At 44.6% G+C, this 13,501-nt stretch overlaps 1 protein-coding gene across 1 annotated transcript; it reads right to left on the bottom strand.

Moving 5' to 3' along the window:
- Positions 1 to 244: 244 nt before the first annotated feature.
- CFAP298 (cilia and flagella associated protein 298) lies at positions 245 to 13,147 on the bottom strand. Its single transcript, XM_073670823.1, has 8 exons — positions 13,034 to 13,147; positions 11,944 to 12,090; positions 8,698 to 8,865; positions 4,826 to 4,893; positions 3,016 to 3,174; positions 2,658 to 2,789; positions 1,572 to 1,667; positions 245 to 430 (listed from the first exon to the last, which is right to left on the bottom strand). The coding sequence occupies exons 1-8, from the start codon at positions 13,116 to 13,118 to the stop codon at positions 320 to 322; spliced, it is 966 nt and encodes a 321-aa protein (XP_073526924.1). The 5' UTR covers positions 13,119 to 13,147; the 3' UTR covers positions 245 to 319.
- Positions 13,148 to 13,501: the final 354 nt, after the last annotated feature.

Raw genomic sequence — 13,501 nt, 5'->3', positions numbered from 1 at the left:
ACCCAGGTAATGCCTGGAGGACGCTTCTCCCTTTACTGTATGTGACTATTGTAAACATTTTCAGAAAGTCTGACACTGAACAGCAGCACAATATGGGGCAGCAGAAGCTGTGTCGCAGTACGGACTGTGTGTGACGTCTGTAGAATTCCCCAGGACACATGACAGGGAGACACCTAGTGGCCGGCGGCCGCAAATACAGAATAAAGAGAAACATCAGTGCGGCAAAGATAACAGAACACAATGGTAACAAGATAAAGAGAATTTATTAACATAATATAAAGGACAGGCCGGACAAGCACTGGGAATTATGCAGAAATCTTCATTTTAGTCTCCATTTAATGTCTCTTACACCTTGGAATTGTCTTTTCAGGGAGCTGCTGTCCGCCCATTCCGCATTTAAGTACGATATATCCTCATCTTCATCCAGTTTCTGCAATAAAAGTGGCTTCTTATATTAAATTATGTCCACAGCAAAAGGCAGAAAAGGAAATAAAAGTATTCACTTTCCTTTAAAAGGGTAAATCCCATCTTAGACTTTGCAAACATGCTCCCATACACCGTATAGAAAGTGGTGTGCACATGCGCCCACCTTACAGTGGTGTAAGAGGGGGCTTGGTCCTACCGTACCATATACACCATAAGTGTCTGAGATGGGAGAACCCCTTTAAGATGACGGACTACATGTTGGACAGAACAATCCTACCGCTGCCCTTCTAGATAAGCTCGGTACGGAAGCAGAGAGGAAATAGCAGCCTGAATTCAATTTAATTGCGTAATGGACTACAGGGGTAGGTTTCCCAGTAGTTATTCCCCTCTGATCGTAAATGTAACACCTATCCATTCGTTCCCTTTGCGCGCCCTACTGTACATGTACGTCATGCTCAGGAGCTGTGCCCATCCCCATACAGGGCTGATGCCGGCTGTAATAACTAGCCGACATCTGCCTGTAACGGCTGCGATCACTGCTGGTGCTACTTTGAAGCTCAGCTATAGGCCGAGAGTCAATGGACCCCACAATTTATACTATGTATTGAAATACTGTGGTACTGCAGCATATAGTATAAGCGATCACAGGTTAAAGTCCCCTGGGTGGGGGGGGTGTGAGGGTAACTTAAAAAAAAAAAAAAAAAAAACATTTTTTTTTTTTAAATAATGAATTAAAAAGAATATTTATTTAAATCTCCTCCTTTTCCAAATTTTAAAATAAAGAAATGAAAAATAATTATGATTGGTAACTCCACGTCCGTAAAAGTCTGATCTGTCAAAATACTACATTTTAAAATTTTTCATCAACATAGCCGTATGAGGACGTAAATCATTTTATTACATGACAGATGAGACTCTTAAGGATGCAGCGATAGCAAGTATTTTTTGGGAGATTTACAATTTCTTTTTTATTGTTTTTTGGTACCTATTTTATACATGTTGTTTTAGATTTCATAGGGAACTCCATACATCCGCACAACACATAAAACACACGAGTACATCACATGTCGGGAAGGGATTAGACTTTCGCACGTCCTTTTCTCAAATGTACAAGAAATTCATGTGAGGGAAGAGAATAGTGTCACCTTCAGTTCTTCCTGGCGTCGGTGGTAATACATCATCATGTTCTTCTGTTCCTCCTCGGAGATCACCGGCTCCCTCGCTGGAGCTCCGTGTCCTTTCTAGTTGGATTCAGAAGTCAAAATTGTAATTATAGACGACATTCACCGTGACCGACGCAAATGCCACATGGAAGTAAAATGCAATACAATTATCCTTTATGGGGTTATCCCCTTCCAGAAAACCTTTCCCTACATGCACCATCCTTTGTAAAAAATAAACTATGGTTTACTTGCCCTCCCGGGGTCCAGCACAATGTCTGCGCCGCCGCTGCTTCACTGGCCAGTGATGGGCTGCAGCGATGTTAATGTAACGTCACCACTGCAGACGAATAATGAAGACTAGGGCAGCAGCTGAGACATTGCGCTGAGTCCCGGGTACGTAAACCAAGTTTTTTTTTTCCTGTGGGGAATAGGAAAAAGTTTTCTAAAAAGTGGACAACCCCTTTAAGTCAGCCCCAAGATCACTTAATTGAGTATACAATAGTGATCAATGGTATTATGTGAATTACAGAAATTTGACCACAAAATCTTGTCTCTTGACCTGGAGGACTCATTTCATGAAGAAAGGTGTAATTCTTCATTTCTCCTGCGGGGGAGCTGTATGGAAATTAAACACTTTCTGTCAGCATCCCTTACAGGTAACAGTTGACAGGAAAAGGTTCATCTGGTAGTAAAAATACCTATAATAACTTTGTAGCCCTAACAAAAAGCATATCAGCTCTGATGGATGAAATAAATAAGAATTAGGCCTATAAATTCAAGAACAGGGTACAATTTCCACCCCCGACATTATGGCAGTCCCAAAGACATTGCTAATAGTCAGTACTCCCTGGGGAAATATACACAAATTAGCTGTGGTTGGGGGACTTTTCCTTCTGGAGAAGACCCTGGTTTAGTTATATATCCTAAATCATGTGGCAAGGCTTGTTATAGGGTCAGGTATTGCGTTATAAGGTCACCACTTCCAATAGGTGGCGCTATATAGACAGTTTTCTTCCTAATGGAGAAAATGTGACCTGGATTAAAGAAGGTTTTTCAGATTTTTGTTACCTTTTGTATCTTCACAATAATTTTAGTTTTCTCATTTTTGCCCACGTAGTCGGCGAGTTTCTGTTTCCTCAGCAGCTCCTTTCCAGCCCACCACAGCTGGGCAGCGGCTTCCTCAATGACCATCTGGCCAGCCTGGAACAAGATGCAGGAACTCCATTTAATAGAACAGTATCAAAAATACCTGTCCTAAAAATCAAGGAAAAATTATCTGTGATCCTCTGAAAACAATGAAGAATTTAACCTCTAATTACAGGATCGTGATCACTACAGAAAATAATATCAGAACCAGTCGTAGACCGTATGTGATCAGACCCAGATTCCACCACGGGAATTCCAGGATAATGATGTCCCATCTTACCTGAGTTCCCGAGAGATCTTCATTATTTTTAAACTCCATGCGGATCGGGTCGTGAGGAGGTAACCCCATGGGATATACAATCATGACAGCCCCCCGGAGCTGATCCAAGGCATCTTTTACCATCTCCTTTGTGACACAAATATTAGCTTCTGCTTGTTTCTAGATTAAAAAAAGGAGACAAAGAAAAGGCAGTTGTTAGATTCTCAGCATATAAACCCAATAAAGCTGCAGTTTATAAAAACAAAACAAAAAACTATATATATATATATATATATATATATAAAATGGAGGGTTGTGCGGACTTCCAAAGAAATGCCACCCCACACCATTACTGAGCCACTGCAAAACCGGTCATGCTGAAGGATGTTGCAGGCAGCAGATCGCTCTCCACGGCGTCTCCAGACTCTGTCACGTCTGTCACATGTGCTCAGTGTGAACCTGCTTTCATCTGTGAAGAGCACAGGGCGCCAGTGGCGACTTTGCCAAACCTGGTGTTCTGTGGCATTTCTTTGGAGGGCCGCACAGCCCTCCATGTGCTTGCCAGAGGTAGCCTGACTGCCATTAGGTACAGAGATGAGATCCTCAGACCCCTTGTGAGACCATATGCTGGTGCGGTTGGCCCTGGGTTCCTCCTAATGCAGGACAATGCCAGACCTCGCGTGGCTGGAGTGTGTCAGCAGTTCCTGCAAGATGAAGGCATTGAAGCTATGGACTGGCCCGCCCGTTCCCCAGACCTGAATCCGATTGAGCACATCTGGGACATCATGTCTCGCTCCATCCACCAACGTCACGTTGCACCACAGACTGTCCAGGAGTTGGCGGATGCTTTAGTCCAGGTCTGGGAGGAGATCCCACAGGAGACCATCCGCAACCTCATCAGGAGCATGCCCAGGCGTTGTAGGGAGGTCATACAGGCACGTGGAGGCCACACACAATACTCAGCCTCATCAGGAGCATGCCCAGGCGTTGTAGGGAGGTCATACAGGCACGTGGAGGCCACACACAATACTCAGCCTCATCAGGAGCATGCCCAGGCATTGTAGGGAGGTCATACAGGCACGTGGAGGCCACACACAATACTCAGCCTCATCAGGAGCATGCCCAGGCGTTGTAGGGAGGTCATACAGGCACGTGGAGGCCACACACAATACGGAGCCTCATTTTGACTTGTTTTAAGGACATTACATCAAAGTTGGATCAGCCTGTAGTGTGTTTTTCCACTTTAATTTTGGGGGTGACTCCAAATCCAGGCCTCCATTGATTAATAAATTTGATTTCCATTGATGATTTTTGTGTGATTTTGTTGTCAGCACATTCAACTTTGTACAGAACAAAGTATTCAATGAGAATATTTCATTCATTCAGATCTAGGATGTGTTATTTGAGTGTTCCCTTTATTATTTTGAGCAAAATATATATATATATATATATATATATATATATATATATATATATATGCATTTTTATTGGTATATGGTCTCCCATCCTGTTATGTGCGCCCCCCCATCCTGCTTCCCAATCCTGTTATGTGCGCCCCCATCCTGGTATTTGTGCTGCCCCCATCCCGTTACGTGCTGCCCCTGTCTTGTGCCCCCTTCCTGCTATGTGCTGCCAGGTAACATGTTACCTGGGAGCGCAGCGGATATTTCTTTTCTGCCTTTTTTATTTTTGTGCTGTTGTGTTCAACCATTTTTGTACCTTCTATACTACTGGATCAATAAAGCAATTATTTTAAGAAGATGTGAGTGCCGGTATTTGTTAGGACTATGAATATAATACACACATTGTTAGACATGACGTCCCCACATACTTTTGATATTAAAGCTTTGGCTTCTTCCACAGTTTTCTGCAAAACCTTCTTCATATTCTCATTTGGTGCTGAAAAAAAAAATACACAGAAGTAAGATAAGAAATCCTATACACTGTACATATATGTAATAAGCTATTCCCCCTGTACTTATAGGGGAGGGTAATAATAAGACCCCCTAGGGCCATCCCAAGAGGATCTGTTTGCTTTACAAGCGGTGATGACAGAGCAGAAAAAAAAACAATTCTGCACCAAGAACCACCTCTATGGACTCCACATGCCATACTGACGACCAAAGATGGCACCTTATTATACCGATAGCATCTGCTGGGAATATGGTTTCCTCACTGCTGCCCGTTTAGTGGAACGGCTCTAAGGTGTAAAGCGAACAGATCGGATTAGGGGATTACATTAGAGATTTGCACTAATAAAATAAGTGGTCTCAATCCACGGCTTTAGATTAATAGAGGCCTATGAGAAAAAAACTGAAACAAGGCCTTTATTGCTAAATAACCACTTAAAGAAGAGCTGCCATATACACACATTTAATACACATGTATGTCATACGTCGTGTCCCTGCCTTTGATGAGGGTTCGGACGCAGAGCCTGTATCTTTAAAATCAGCCATCAATCGTTTGCCGGGGATGTACCTTTAAAGCTGCGTGCCCACTATGCGTTTTTCAAGCGTTTTTTGCCGCGGAATTTCCTCAGCGAAAACGCTTAAAAAACGCTTAGTAATAAGTGCCCCATGGTCCCCAATGATAATCCGCATGGGCTGTGTGCACATGCTGCCGAAATTTCCGCTGCGAATTATCATTGTGGAAAAATACGCCACATGTCCATTAATTTTGCAGACACGCAGCGTAATTGCCGCCATTGACTTGCATTGAATCGCATAATATCCGTGTCAGCACATTTGCACACGGATATTATGCGATTCAATGTGGGGATGGTACCTGGGTTTGGAGAAGAGGAGACTCTCATCCAGACTCGGGTACCATAGAACCTGTAAAAAAAAAAAAAAAAAAGAATTTAAAATAAAAAATTAAGATTATACTTACCTTCCGATGGCCCCCGGTATTTTCTCCGCTCCGTCTGGTCTGTTGTAATACCGGGGGCCATCGGAAGGTAAGTATAATAATATTTATTTTTTATCATTCTTAGGCTATGTGCCCACGTTGCGGACCTGAAGCATATTTTTTACGCTTCTCCCTGGCGGGAAAATCGCATGCGGATATTACATGCGGTTTTCCCGCCAGGTAGAAGAGTTTGTGAGGCGTCTTTGCATGCATTTCCGCATGCGGGTTATCAAGCACTTCTCCAAGCATCACTTGGAAAAGTGCTTGACAACTTGTTCAGAATGGTAAAAAATAAAAAAATAAACTTTATACTCACCTTCTGATGCATTCTCTGCCCCGTCCGGAGGCTTGAGCGGCTCACGCTGTTGTGTGCAGGACCTGCGGTGACGTCATTGAGTCATATGACTCAAAGACGTGGCAGGTCCTTCAGACAACAGCGCGACGGAGGGAAAACATCAGAAGATAAGTATAAACTTTATTTTATTCTTTTTTTTACAAGTTCTTTGGTACCCAGGTCTGGATGAGAGTCTCCTCTCCTCCAGACTTGGGTACCATCCGCACATTGATTCCGCTGCGCTTCCGCAAAATTAGTGAACATGCTGCGGATTTTTGACTGCAGCATATACGCTGCGGAAAAATCCGCAGCATGGGCATTGACATTGCGGAATGCAATTGGGGACCATGGGGTGCGGATCTACATGCGTTTTTCAAGCGTTTACGCTGCGGAAATTCCGCAGCATATACGCTTGAAAAACGCTACCTGGGTACCAAAGAACCTGTAAAAAAAAGAATAAAATAAAGTTTATATTTATCTTCTGATGTTTTCCCTCCGTCGCGCTGTTGTCTGAAGGACCTGCCACGTCATTGAGTCATGTGACCCACCACATGACTCAATGACGTCACCGCAGGTCCTGCACACAACAGCGTGAGCCGCTCAAGCCTCCGGACGGGGCAGAGAATGCATCAGAAGATGAGTATAAAGTTTATTTTTTTATTTTTTACCATTCTGAACAAGTTGTCAAGCACTTTTCCAAGTGATGCTTGGAGAAGTGCTTGATAACCCGCATGCGGAAATGCATGCAAAGACGCCTCACAAACGCTTCTACCTGGCGGGAAAACCGCATGTAATATCCGCATGCGATTTTCCCGCCAGGGAGAAGCGTAAAAAATATGCTTCAGGTCCGCAACGTGGGCACATAGCCTTATTCTTTTTTTTAACTATTACTTGGTCATAGTGTGACCAAGTTGTCAAGCACTTTCCAAGTGATGCTAAAATCTCTTGGAAAAGAACTTGATAACCCGCATGCAGAAATGCTTCACAAATGCTTCTACCTGGCGGGAAAAACGCATGTAAAATCCGCATGGGTTTTTCCTGCCAGGGAGATGCGGAAAAAATCAGCAGCGTTTCTGCATCATGGGCACTTAGCCTAACGGACGCAGGTGGAGCAGAGCTTCGCCCACGGCTTTTAACCTGTTAAATCCCGCTGTCAAATATCTGACAGCGACATTTAACACACATGAACGATGTCATTCAAACGTACAACTCGTCCCTCAAAAAACAAACCCTCACACAGCTACGTGGACAGAAAAATAAAAAAAAGCTATGGCTATATATATATATAATTATTATTTTTTTTTTTTAAATCTAAAAACACTTTTTAATATCCATTTAATTTAATGACCCCTGACGGGGGTTGCGAGCTTGTGTATTTTGGCCAAAATATTGACCAAAAGCTCATGCATTTTATACATGTGTTTGCACATTTTTCCATACAAGGTGCAGTCCGGACCCTTCAGTGCTGGCTGGGTAATTTGGGGTGTCTGTCTTGTGGGGTGTACTTCTGGTATGGGACAGCCTGCCAGATCTAATAGTAGAGGTGCTGGTAACAGGCTGTTATCCGGACAAAGGTGCATCTCCTGTGATGGTGTGAATGGTGCCCTATCTAAGCCTGTGTGCATTGTGAATACTAGGCAGCCATCCCCTGATGTGTGGTGGGTTGTTGCATTAGTATTTGCCCCTGCACTTATCATGGGGGCGGCTACACCCTGTTGTGCACTTGTGTCTGGACACGGTATTGGTAAGTATGGCTGTGTTTTTGCTTTTTCTTCTGTGATTTTTTAAAATTATTTTATGTCCTTTTTTCAGTGAATTGTTTTTGACTTTAGTGTAGGGACTCGCAACCCACAAGAAGGGTCCTCATTCCCTCCATCAGAGCTGAACGAGGCGCTCTATGTAAGAAAGGTTGGAGACCACCGAATTAGGGTCTACCCAAGATATACCCCAATAGGCGCTCCGACTAGACAGGCCTGGGGGACTTGATTAGGTTACAGGGCTGTCAGGATCTCCCTGAAGGAATGGAGCTGTCAATCGCAGCCACAATCCCACTCCTAACATCACGCTAGTTTAAAGGGTTAAAACAAACATTTTAGCATTTATTATGTGGAAATGATCCCTTGAAGAACCCCATGACAACACTCCCTGTTCCGATCTCTGTTAGGAAAATCATACAAGGCTCCTCACAGAAATCAAAAGAAGCAAAGTCATCGAAATGTCTCAGTAGTGCAGCCTCAGGATTTAGGCCTAATCAAAACAATACTCTCTAGTTTAGGTTACTATTTTTTTTTGCTTTTACAAGATTGATTCTTTAATTAAAGAATCAATCTCCTGCAAAAAAAAATGAACCCTCACTAAGAGTCATACAGCTCCCTGAACGCGACGGGCAGGACCGGTCAGCCAGCGCCATCATTAGAAGTCAGCCAGCGCCATCATTACCGGTCAGCTGGCGCCATCATTACCGTGTCCGTTCCGCCTCCCGATCTCGTCCTTCTTGAGCACGCTTCCTCCGCTGGGCACACATTTGGTTTCCCATTCGTCCTTCAGCCTCAGCTCCTCGATCTGCTCGTCCGTTAACCCTTGCATGTTGGGGGGCAGCGTGATGCCGTGTTCAGCCAATTCTTCCATCTCTGTGAATGGCAAGAGTTGTGTAAGACAGTGGAGAACATGCGCTATCAGTTCTGCCCTATATTCTCCACCTCGTTCCTGCCTGAGCGACCGTTCAGACCAGCAGGTTCGCTGCACCGCTGACCTCTATGTGCCCATTCCCCAAGCTGCTCTGTAAGTCTACCTCTGCAGCAGTGGTCGTGGCTGACAGCTATGGTAAGCATGGCATTCACCATCTCCCTGGACTGAAGGAGGTGAGCAGAGCCACATAACGGCTCTCGGGCTGTGTGTCTGCACAGGAGCCGTTCTATGGGCCCGGAGAGTGCAGCCCAGCCGCAGTAGGAAAGACCTGGCAACAACTGTGCATTTTATTTACGGCTCAGAGGACCGGACGGCCACCGCTGGGGTCTAGGAGTGGTTGCCTGTCCCATACGTAGTGAGCAGTAAGCAAAAAAAAATAGAAAAGGCCAAATATTGGGGGAACGGGAGAATTTAGACATTAAGTAAATTAGAAAGCTGCTTCTTTTTACAATTACTACCTAAAAAGGTCCATTTAAGAAGATGGAAATAAGCCTTTAAAGGGGTTCTCCAAGAATGAGATAAAATTAAGTTCCTGATATTATTCAGTCTGCAGCCCATCCTAGACACGTGCCAGTACAGGCTGCAGATGGAAGACATACAGCTCCTGAGACCTGCGTCTCAACTGACGAGAGCCGTTTCACAAGTTTCTCAGTCTGCAGCCCATCCTAGACACGTGCCAGTACAGGCTGCAGACCGAAGACATACAGCTACTGAGACCAACGTCTCAACTGACAAGAGCCGTCTCAAGTTCCTCAGTTAGCAGCACGGCTGTGGTATGTGAAGAAATACGTTTTAAACCACATTGTGCTCGGTGACCAGATCTCCAGCTTTATCCTCCTCCTCCGACAGTCTGATTGATTTATAGCAGTGCACAGAGAATGACTGCGCCCTACTGGGAAACAAATAAACATCAAAGAGGATGAAGCTGGAGATAACCCTCTTTGTGCTCAAAGAAGAGATATATTTCTTGACCTATGACAGCCGTGCTCCTGGCTGCCGACTGAGGTATGTCTGATGCGGCTCCTGTCAGTTGAGACGCAGGTCTTAGGAGCTGTATGTCTTCAGCACATACTGACACGTGACTAGGACGGGCCGCAGTTTGAATTTTACCAGCAACGACATCTTATCTCATTCTCAGAGATCCCCTTTAAGCTAAAGAGACACCCGATCTTGACTGTTTAACTCCTCAAATGCTGCAGTCAAGTCAGTGCTTTTTAAAAAGCATGGGGGTTTTCTCCATTGCCCCTCCATTGTCCACCCATTGCCCCCCCCCCCCCCCCACAACACAGTTTCGGGGAAGGAGTACTTTTCGGGCCGTGTAACAAAGGTAACGATGACAGAAATAAGAACACCTCAAATATTGTGGGCCTTATATTATATTTGTGGCAGGTGTTTTAGGTGTTAACAGCTCAGTAGTCATCCCCCTATTTCAAGGGGTTGTCCATCTTTATAATATGGATTACCTCTCTTTTGGATTAGTCATCAATATCAGATCAGTAGGGGTCTGACACCCCGGACCTCCACCGATCAGCCATCACCTGCTGGAACAATTCACCACCTAGTGGTCGTTGCCAAGAACTGCAGCTAAGTTCCTGTTTAATTGTACAGAAAATGATCTGCAGTACTTGGCAACTGCGACTACACAGTGAAAGAAGATGTGCAGTTCCGCCTGGGAATGGGCAATGGGCGGGGATGCCAGTTGCTTGACCCCAAACGATCTGATATTGACGACTGATCCAAAAGAAATGTAATCAATATTTTAAAAATCGACAACCCCTTTAAAGTTTATATGGCCATTTCTGAGTTATAATTGTTTTTAAAGAAATGAGGGTGTTACCCACTCACATTGCCCCTAAATATACCACCAGTCCTGAATGCCAGGACTGCCACCTCCGGAGCAATACCAGATTGGGTCAGTACCAATACATAACTAATGACCATATTGGTTTTCACTCCGCTTTCCCAGAACAAAAAAAAGAAAAAAAGAGAACAATAAAATATGAAATAAAATGTATAAAAACATCAGCCTCCGATTTTCCGTGCAGCAATGTGTAAAGTATGGATGAGCCTGGCCCTGCAGAGGGAGAGAAGCTCAACACAGTGACTGACGTTCTAATGATGAGGGTCCTGAGCTGCGGACCCTTCACCTATGTCCTGAAAGGGCACTCAGTGCTTAAAGAGGACCAGTCAGCAGGATTTTGGCTGTAATTGCACTTTGACGCTGAATAAAATTATCTTTTTTTATTTTTTTTATAAAGAAATCCATTTTACCATTCTTCTGGAATCAGTAGAAGTTTTATACTAGTGAGGAGCAAGTGTGTGGGGGCTGAATGCTGGACTTGGTCTTTTCCTGCCTGTCTGAGTATTATCTGCATCCCCCGCCTGCCTTTGGTCTATGACTAACCAGTCACGACTTTTTCAGTGACCTTCCTTCTCCGGCGGAAATGTAGCTCAGGTGTCGGGGGCTGCGAATGCACAGATTGTTTTCTCAGCTCAATGGTGTAATTTGCAAGTTACAGCCCAGGCAATGACCCTGCCAAAATGAGAGGAGGCAAGTCACTGACCAATGAATCATAGATCAGAGGAAAGCAGGGGGGTGGATAATACGCAGACTGGTAGGAGAAGACCAACCCCGCTGTACTGGCACCATACAGTATTATTTAAATCAACTTCAAGTTGCCATTAGGGGGCAGACAGACGGCCGTATATCTCGTGTGAGGATCGCATTGCCATCTTTGGACTGGCCGCCGGCTCTCCTGACCTGAGCGTGACAGCTACACAGTAATACATCACGCTGTCATGCTCAGGTCAGGAGAGGTGCCGACCAGTCCATGCACTGCAATGCCACCTTCACACGAGAAATAAGGCCGTCTATCAGCCCCCATATGGCCACGTCTTTAGGTAACAATCCAAAATCCTCCTGTAGTGCTAACAGGTCCTCTCTCTTCCTTAATGGATAACTGTAATCAGATGCTCCATGGTTTCCTTCTAATATTTTCTATGCACGTCGGTCTCCTCACCAGCACAGATCCTACTGACTTTCAGTCGTCCATTATATATGGAGGTCACCTGCTCCACCAGTAAATCTACAGGAACGTCCACGGTCGTGTCAAACAGGAACTGGCTCTCGTCACCATGTTTCACATGTAATCGCACCATTTCCGCAGCTAAAAAATAATAATAATAATAATAAGTCACATAACATCACATTAGACTCTTATATTGACCGGTCTGCTCATAATATTTGTGAGAACAGCACAATTCGACTTCAGAGCTCATCTTGTCTGTCAGGGATCATCCTGGAAGGAGTTCCTTCTCCTTCGCAGCCAATGACTGAAGCGCTTTATGAAGAGTATAAAAGCATTTACATCAATCATTCAATAGAGGGCAGTAGTCACCATCTCACACATCAAAAAGAGCTTCTGCAGCAGCAGCAGGACTACTGGGTGATTTCTAACACCCTTAAAGGGATTGTCCAGGATTAGAAAAGAAAAAAAACAAAACATGGCTGCTTACTTTCAGAAACAGCACCACCCCTGACCATGGGTTGTATGCGATATTGCAGCTCATCTCCGCTCAATACAATACCTGACACAACCCTGGTTCAGGGCTGGCGCTGTTTATGAAAGAACGCAGCCATGTTTGTTTTTTTTTCTAATCCCTTTTAATGTAGAGTAGGGGTCATTATCCCCTATATCGGTGTCTTCTCCAGCTGCAGGGGAACTACAACTCCCAGCATGCCATGCAGGCTGCCTTTTATAGTAAGATACAAATGATAAATAATCTGATCACTGACTCCAGGGGGTCTGGAAGCTGACACACTCCAGCTGTCAGGGCATGCTGGGAGTTGTAGTTCCACAATAGCTGGAGCGCGGTCAGTTAGTGACCTCTGGCCTCACACTATAGCAGAAAATTCATTTGGTTCAGAATTACTGGACCACATATGTTTCATATTATCAGATATCCTACAATTACAGGAGAACTACAACTCCCATCAGCTGGTGAGACGGCAGCACATTGTCATCCACAGGATTCATAGTTCTACAAGAGGAGAGTAATATGGCGGCTGACTTCTATCACATACATATAGAATATACATGTAGCGCTCACCTGCAGCTCCGAGCTCCTGCCGGTCCTGCGGACTGCTACACACTGAACTTCCGGTGCCTGTTTCCACGGAGACGACTATCAACATCCGGCACCGGGGAGGGACTTCTAACAGACTCTGTTACAGAAGCCACACCTCTTGTCGCTGATTGGATGGTTCTTTTTTCCCCATTTGCTTAAATAGAAGCTGATTGGTTCAGAACGTGTGACGTCACCCGCTCTCTCTCTCTCCCTGGAGGGTTTACCTTTCCTGTAGGCTGTTTATAGCCACAACAAACTCTGCAGTGACTCAGCGCAGGCTGTTGCTCTCTGTTATCAGCCAGTGGCTACTAGACATGGAGGCACCTGGGGCTACAAAACCTATGAAACTTTACACAGCCACTTTTCCTTTTTCTCTCCTTCTAAGAACTGCTTTACTTGTCTGTTGGAATTGAATAATAATAATAATAGTAATTTTTATTTTTATAGCGC

The sequence above is a fragment of the Phyllobates terribilis genome, unplaced genomic scaffold (genome assembly GCF_046119375.1).
Source record: "Phyllobates terribilis strain yellow unplaced genomic scaffold, ASM4611937v1 Scaffold_2__4_contigs__length_985480577, whole genome shotgun sequence".
Classification (NCBI taxonomy): Eukaryota; Metazoa; Chordata; class Amphibia; order Anura; family Dendrobatidae; genus Phyllobates; species Phyllobates terribilis.
This window is presented reverse-complemented; position numbering and strand designations above follow the sequence as displayed.

What these genes read in the sequence shown, in the direction of transcription:
- CFAP298 (XM_073670823.1), bottom strand. Translation starts at nt 13,118, where the DNA reads ATGTTGATAGTCGTCTCCGTGGAAACAGGCACCGGAAGTTCAGTGTGT. An exon ending in CCAAAGCTTTAATATCAAAA is followed by an intron (nt 3,175 to 4,825) that starts GTATGTGGGGAC and finishes TTTTTAATCTAG; the next exon opens with AAACAAGCAGAAGCTAATAT. An exon ending in TTATTGTGAAGATACAAAAG is followed by an intron (nt 1,668 to 2,657) that starts GTAACAAAAATC and finishes GAATCCAACTAG; the next exon opens with AAAGGACACGGAGCTCCAGC.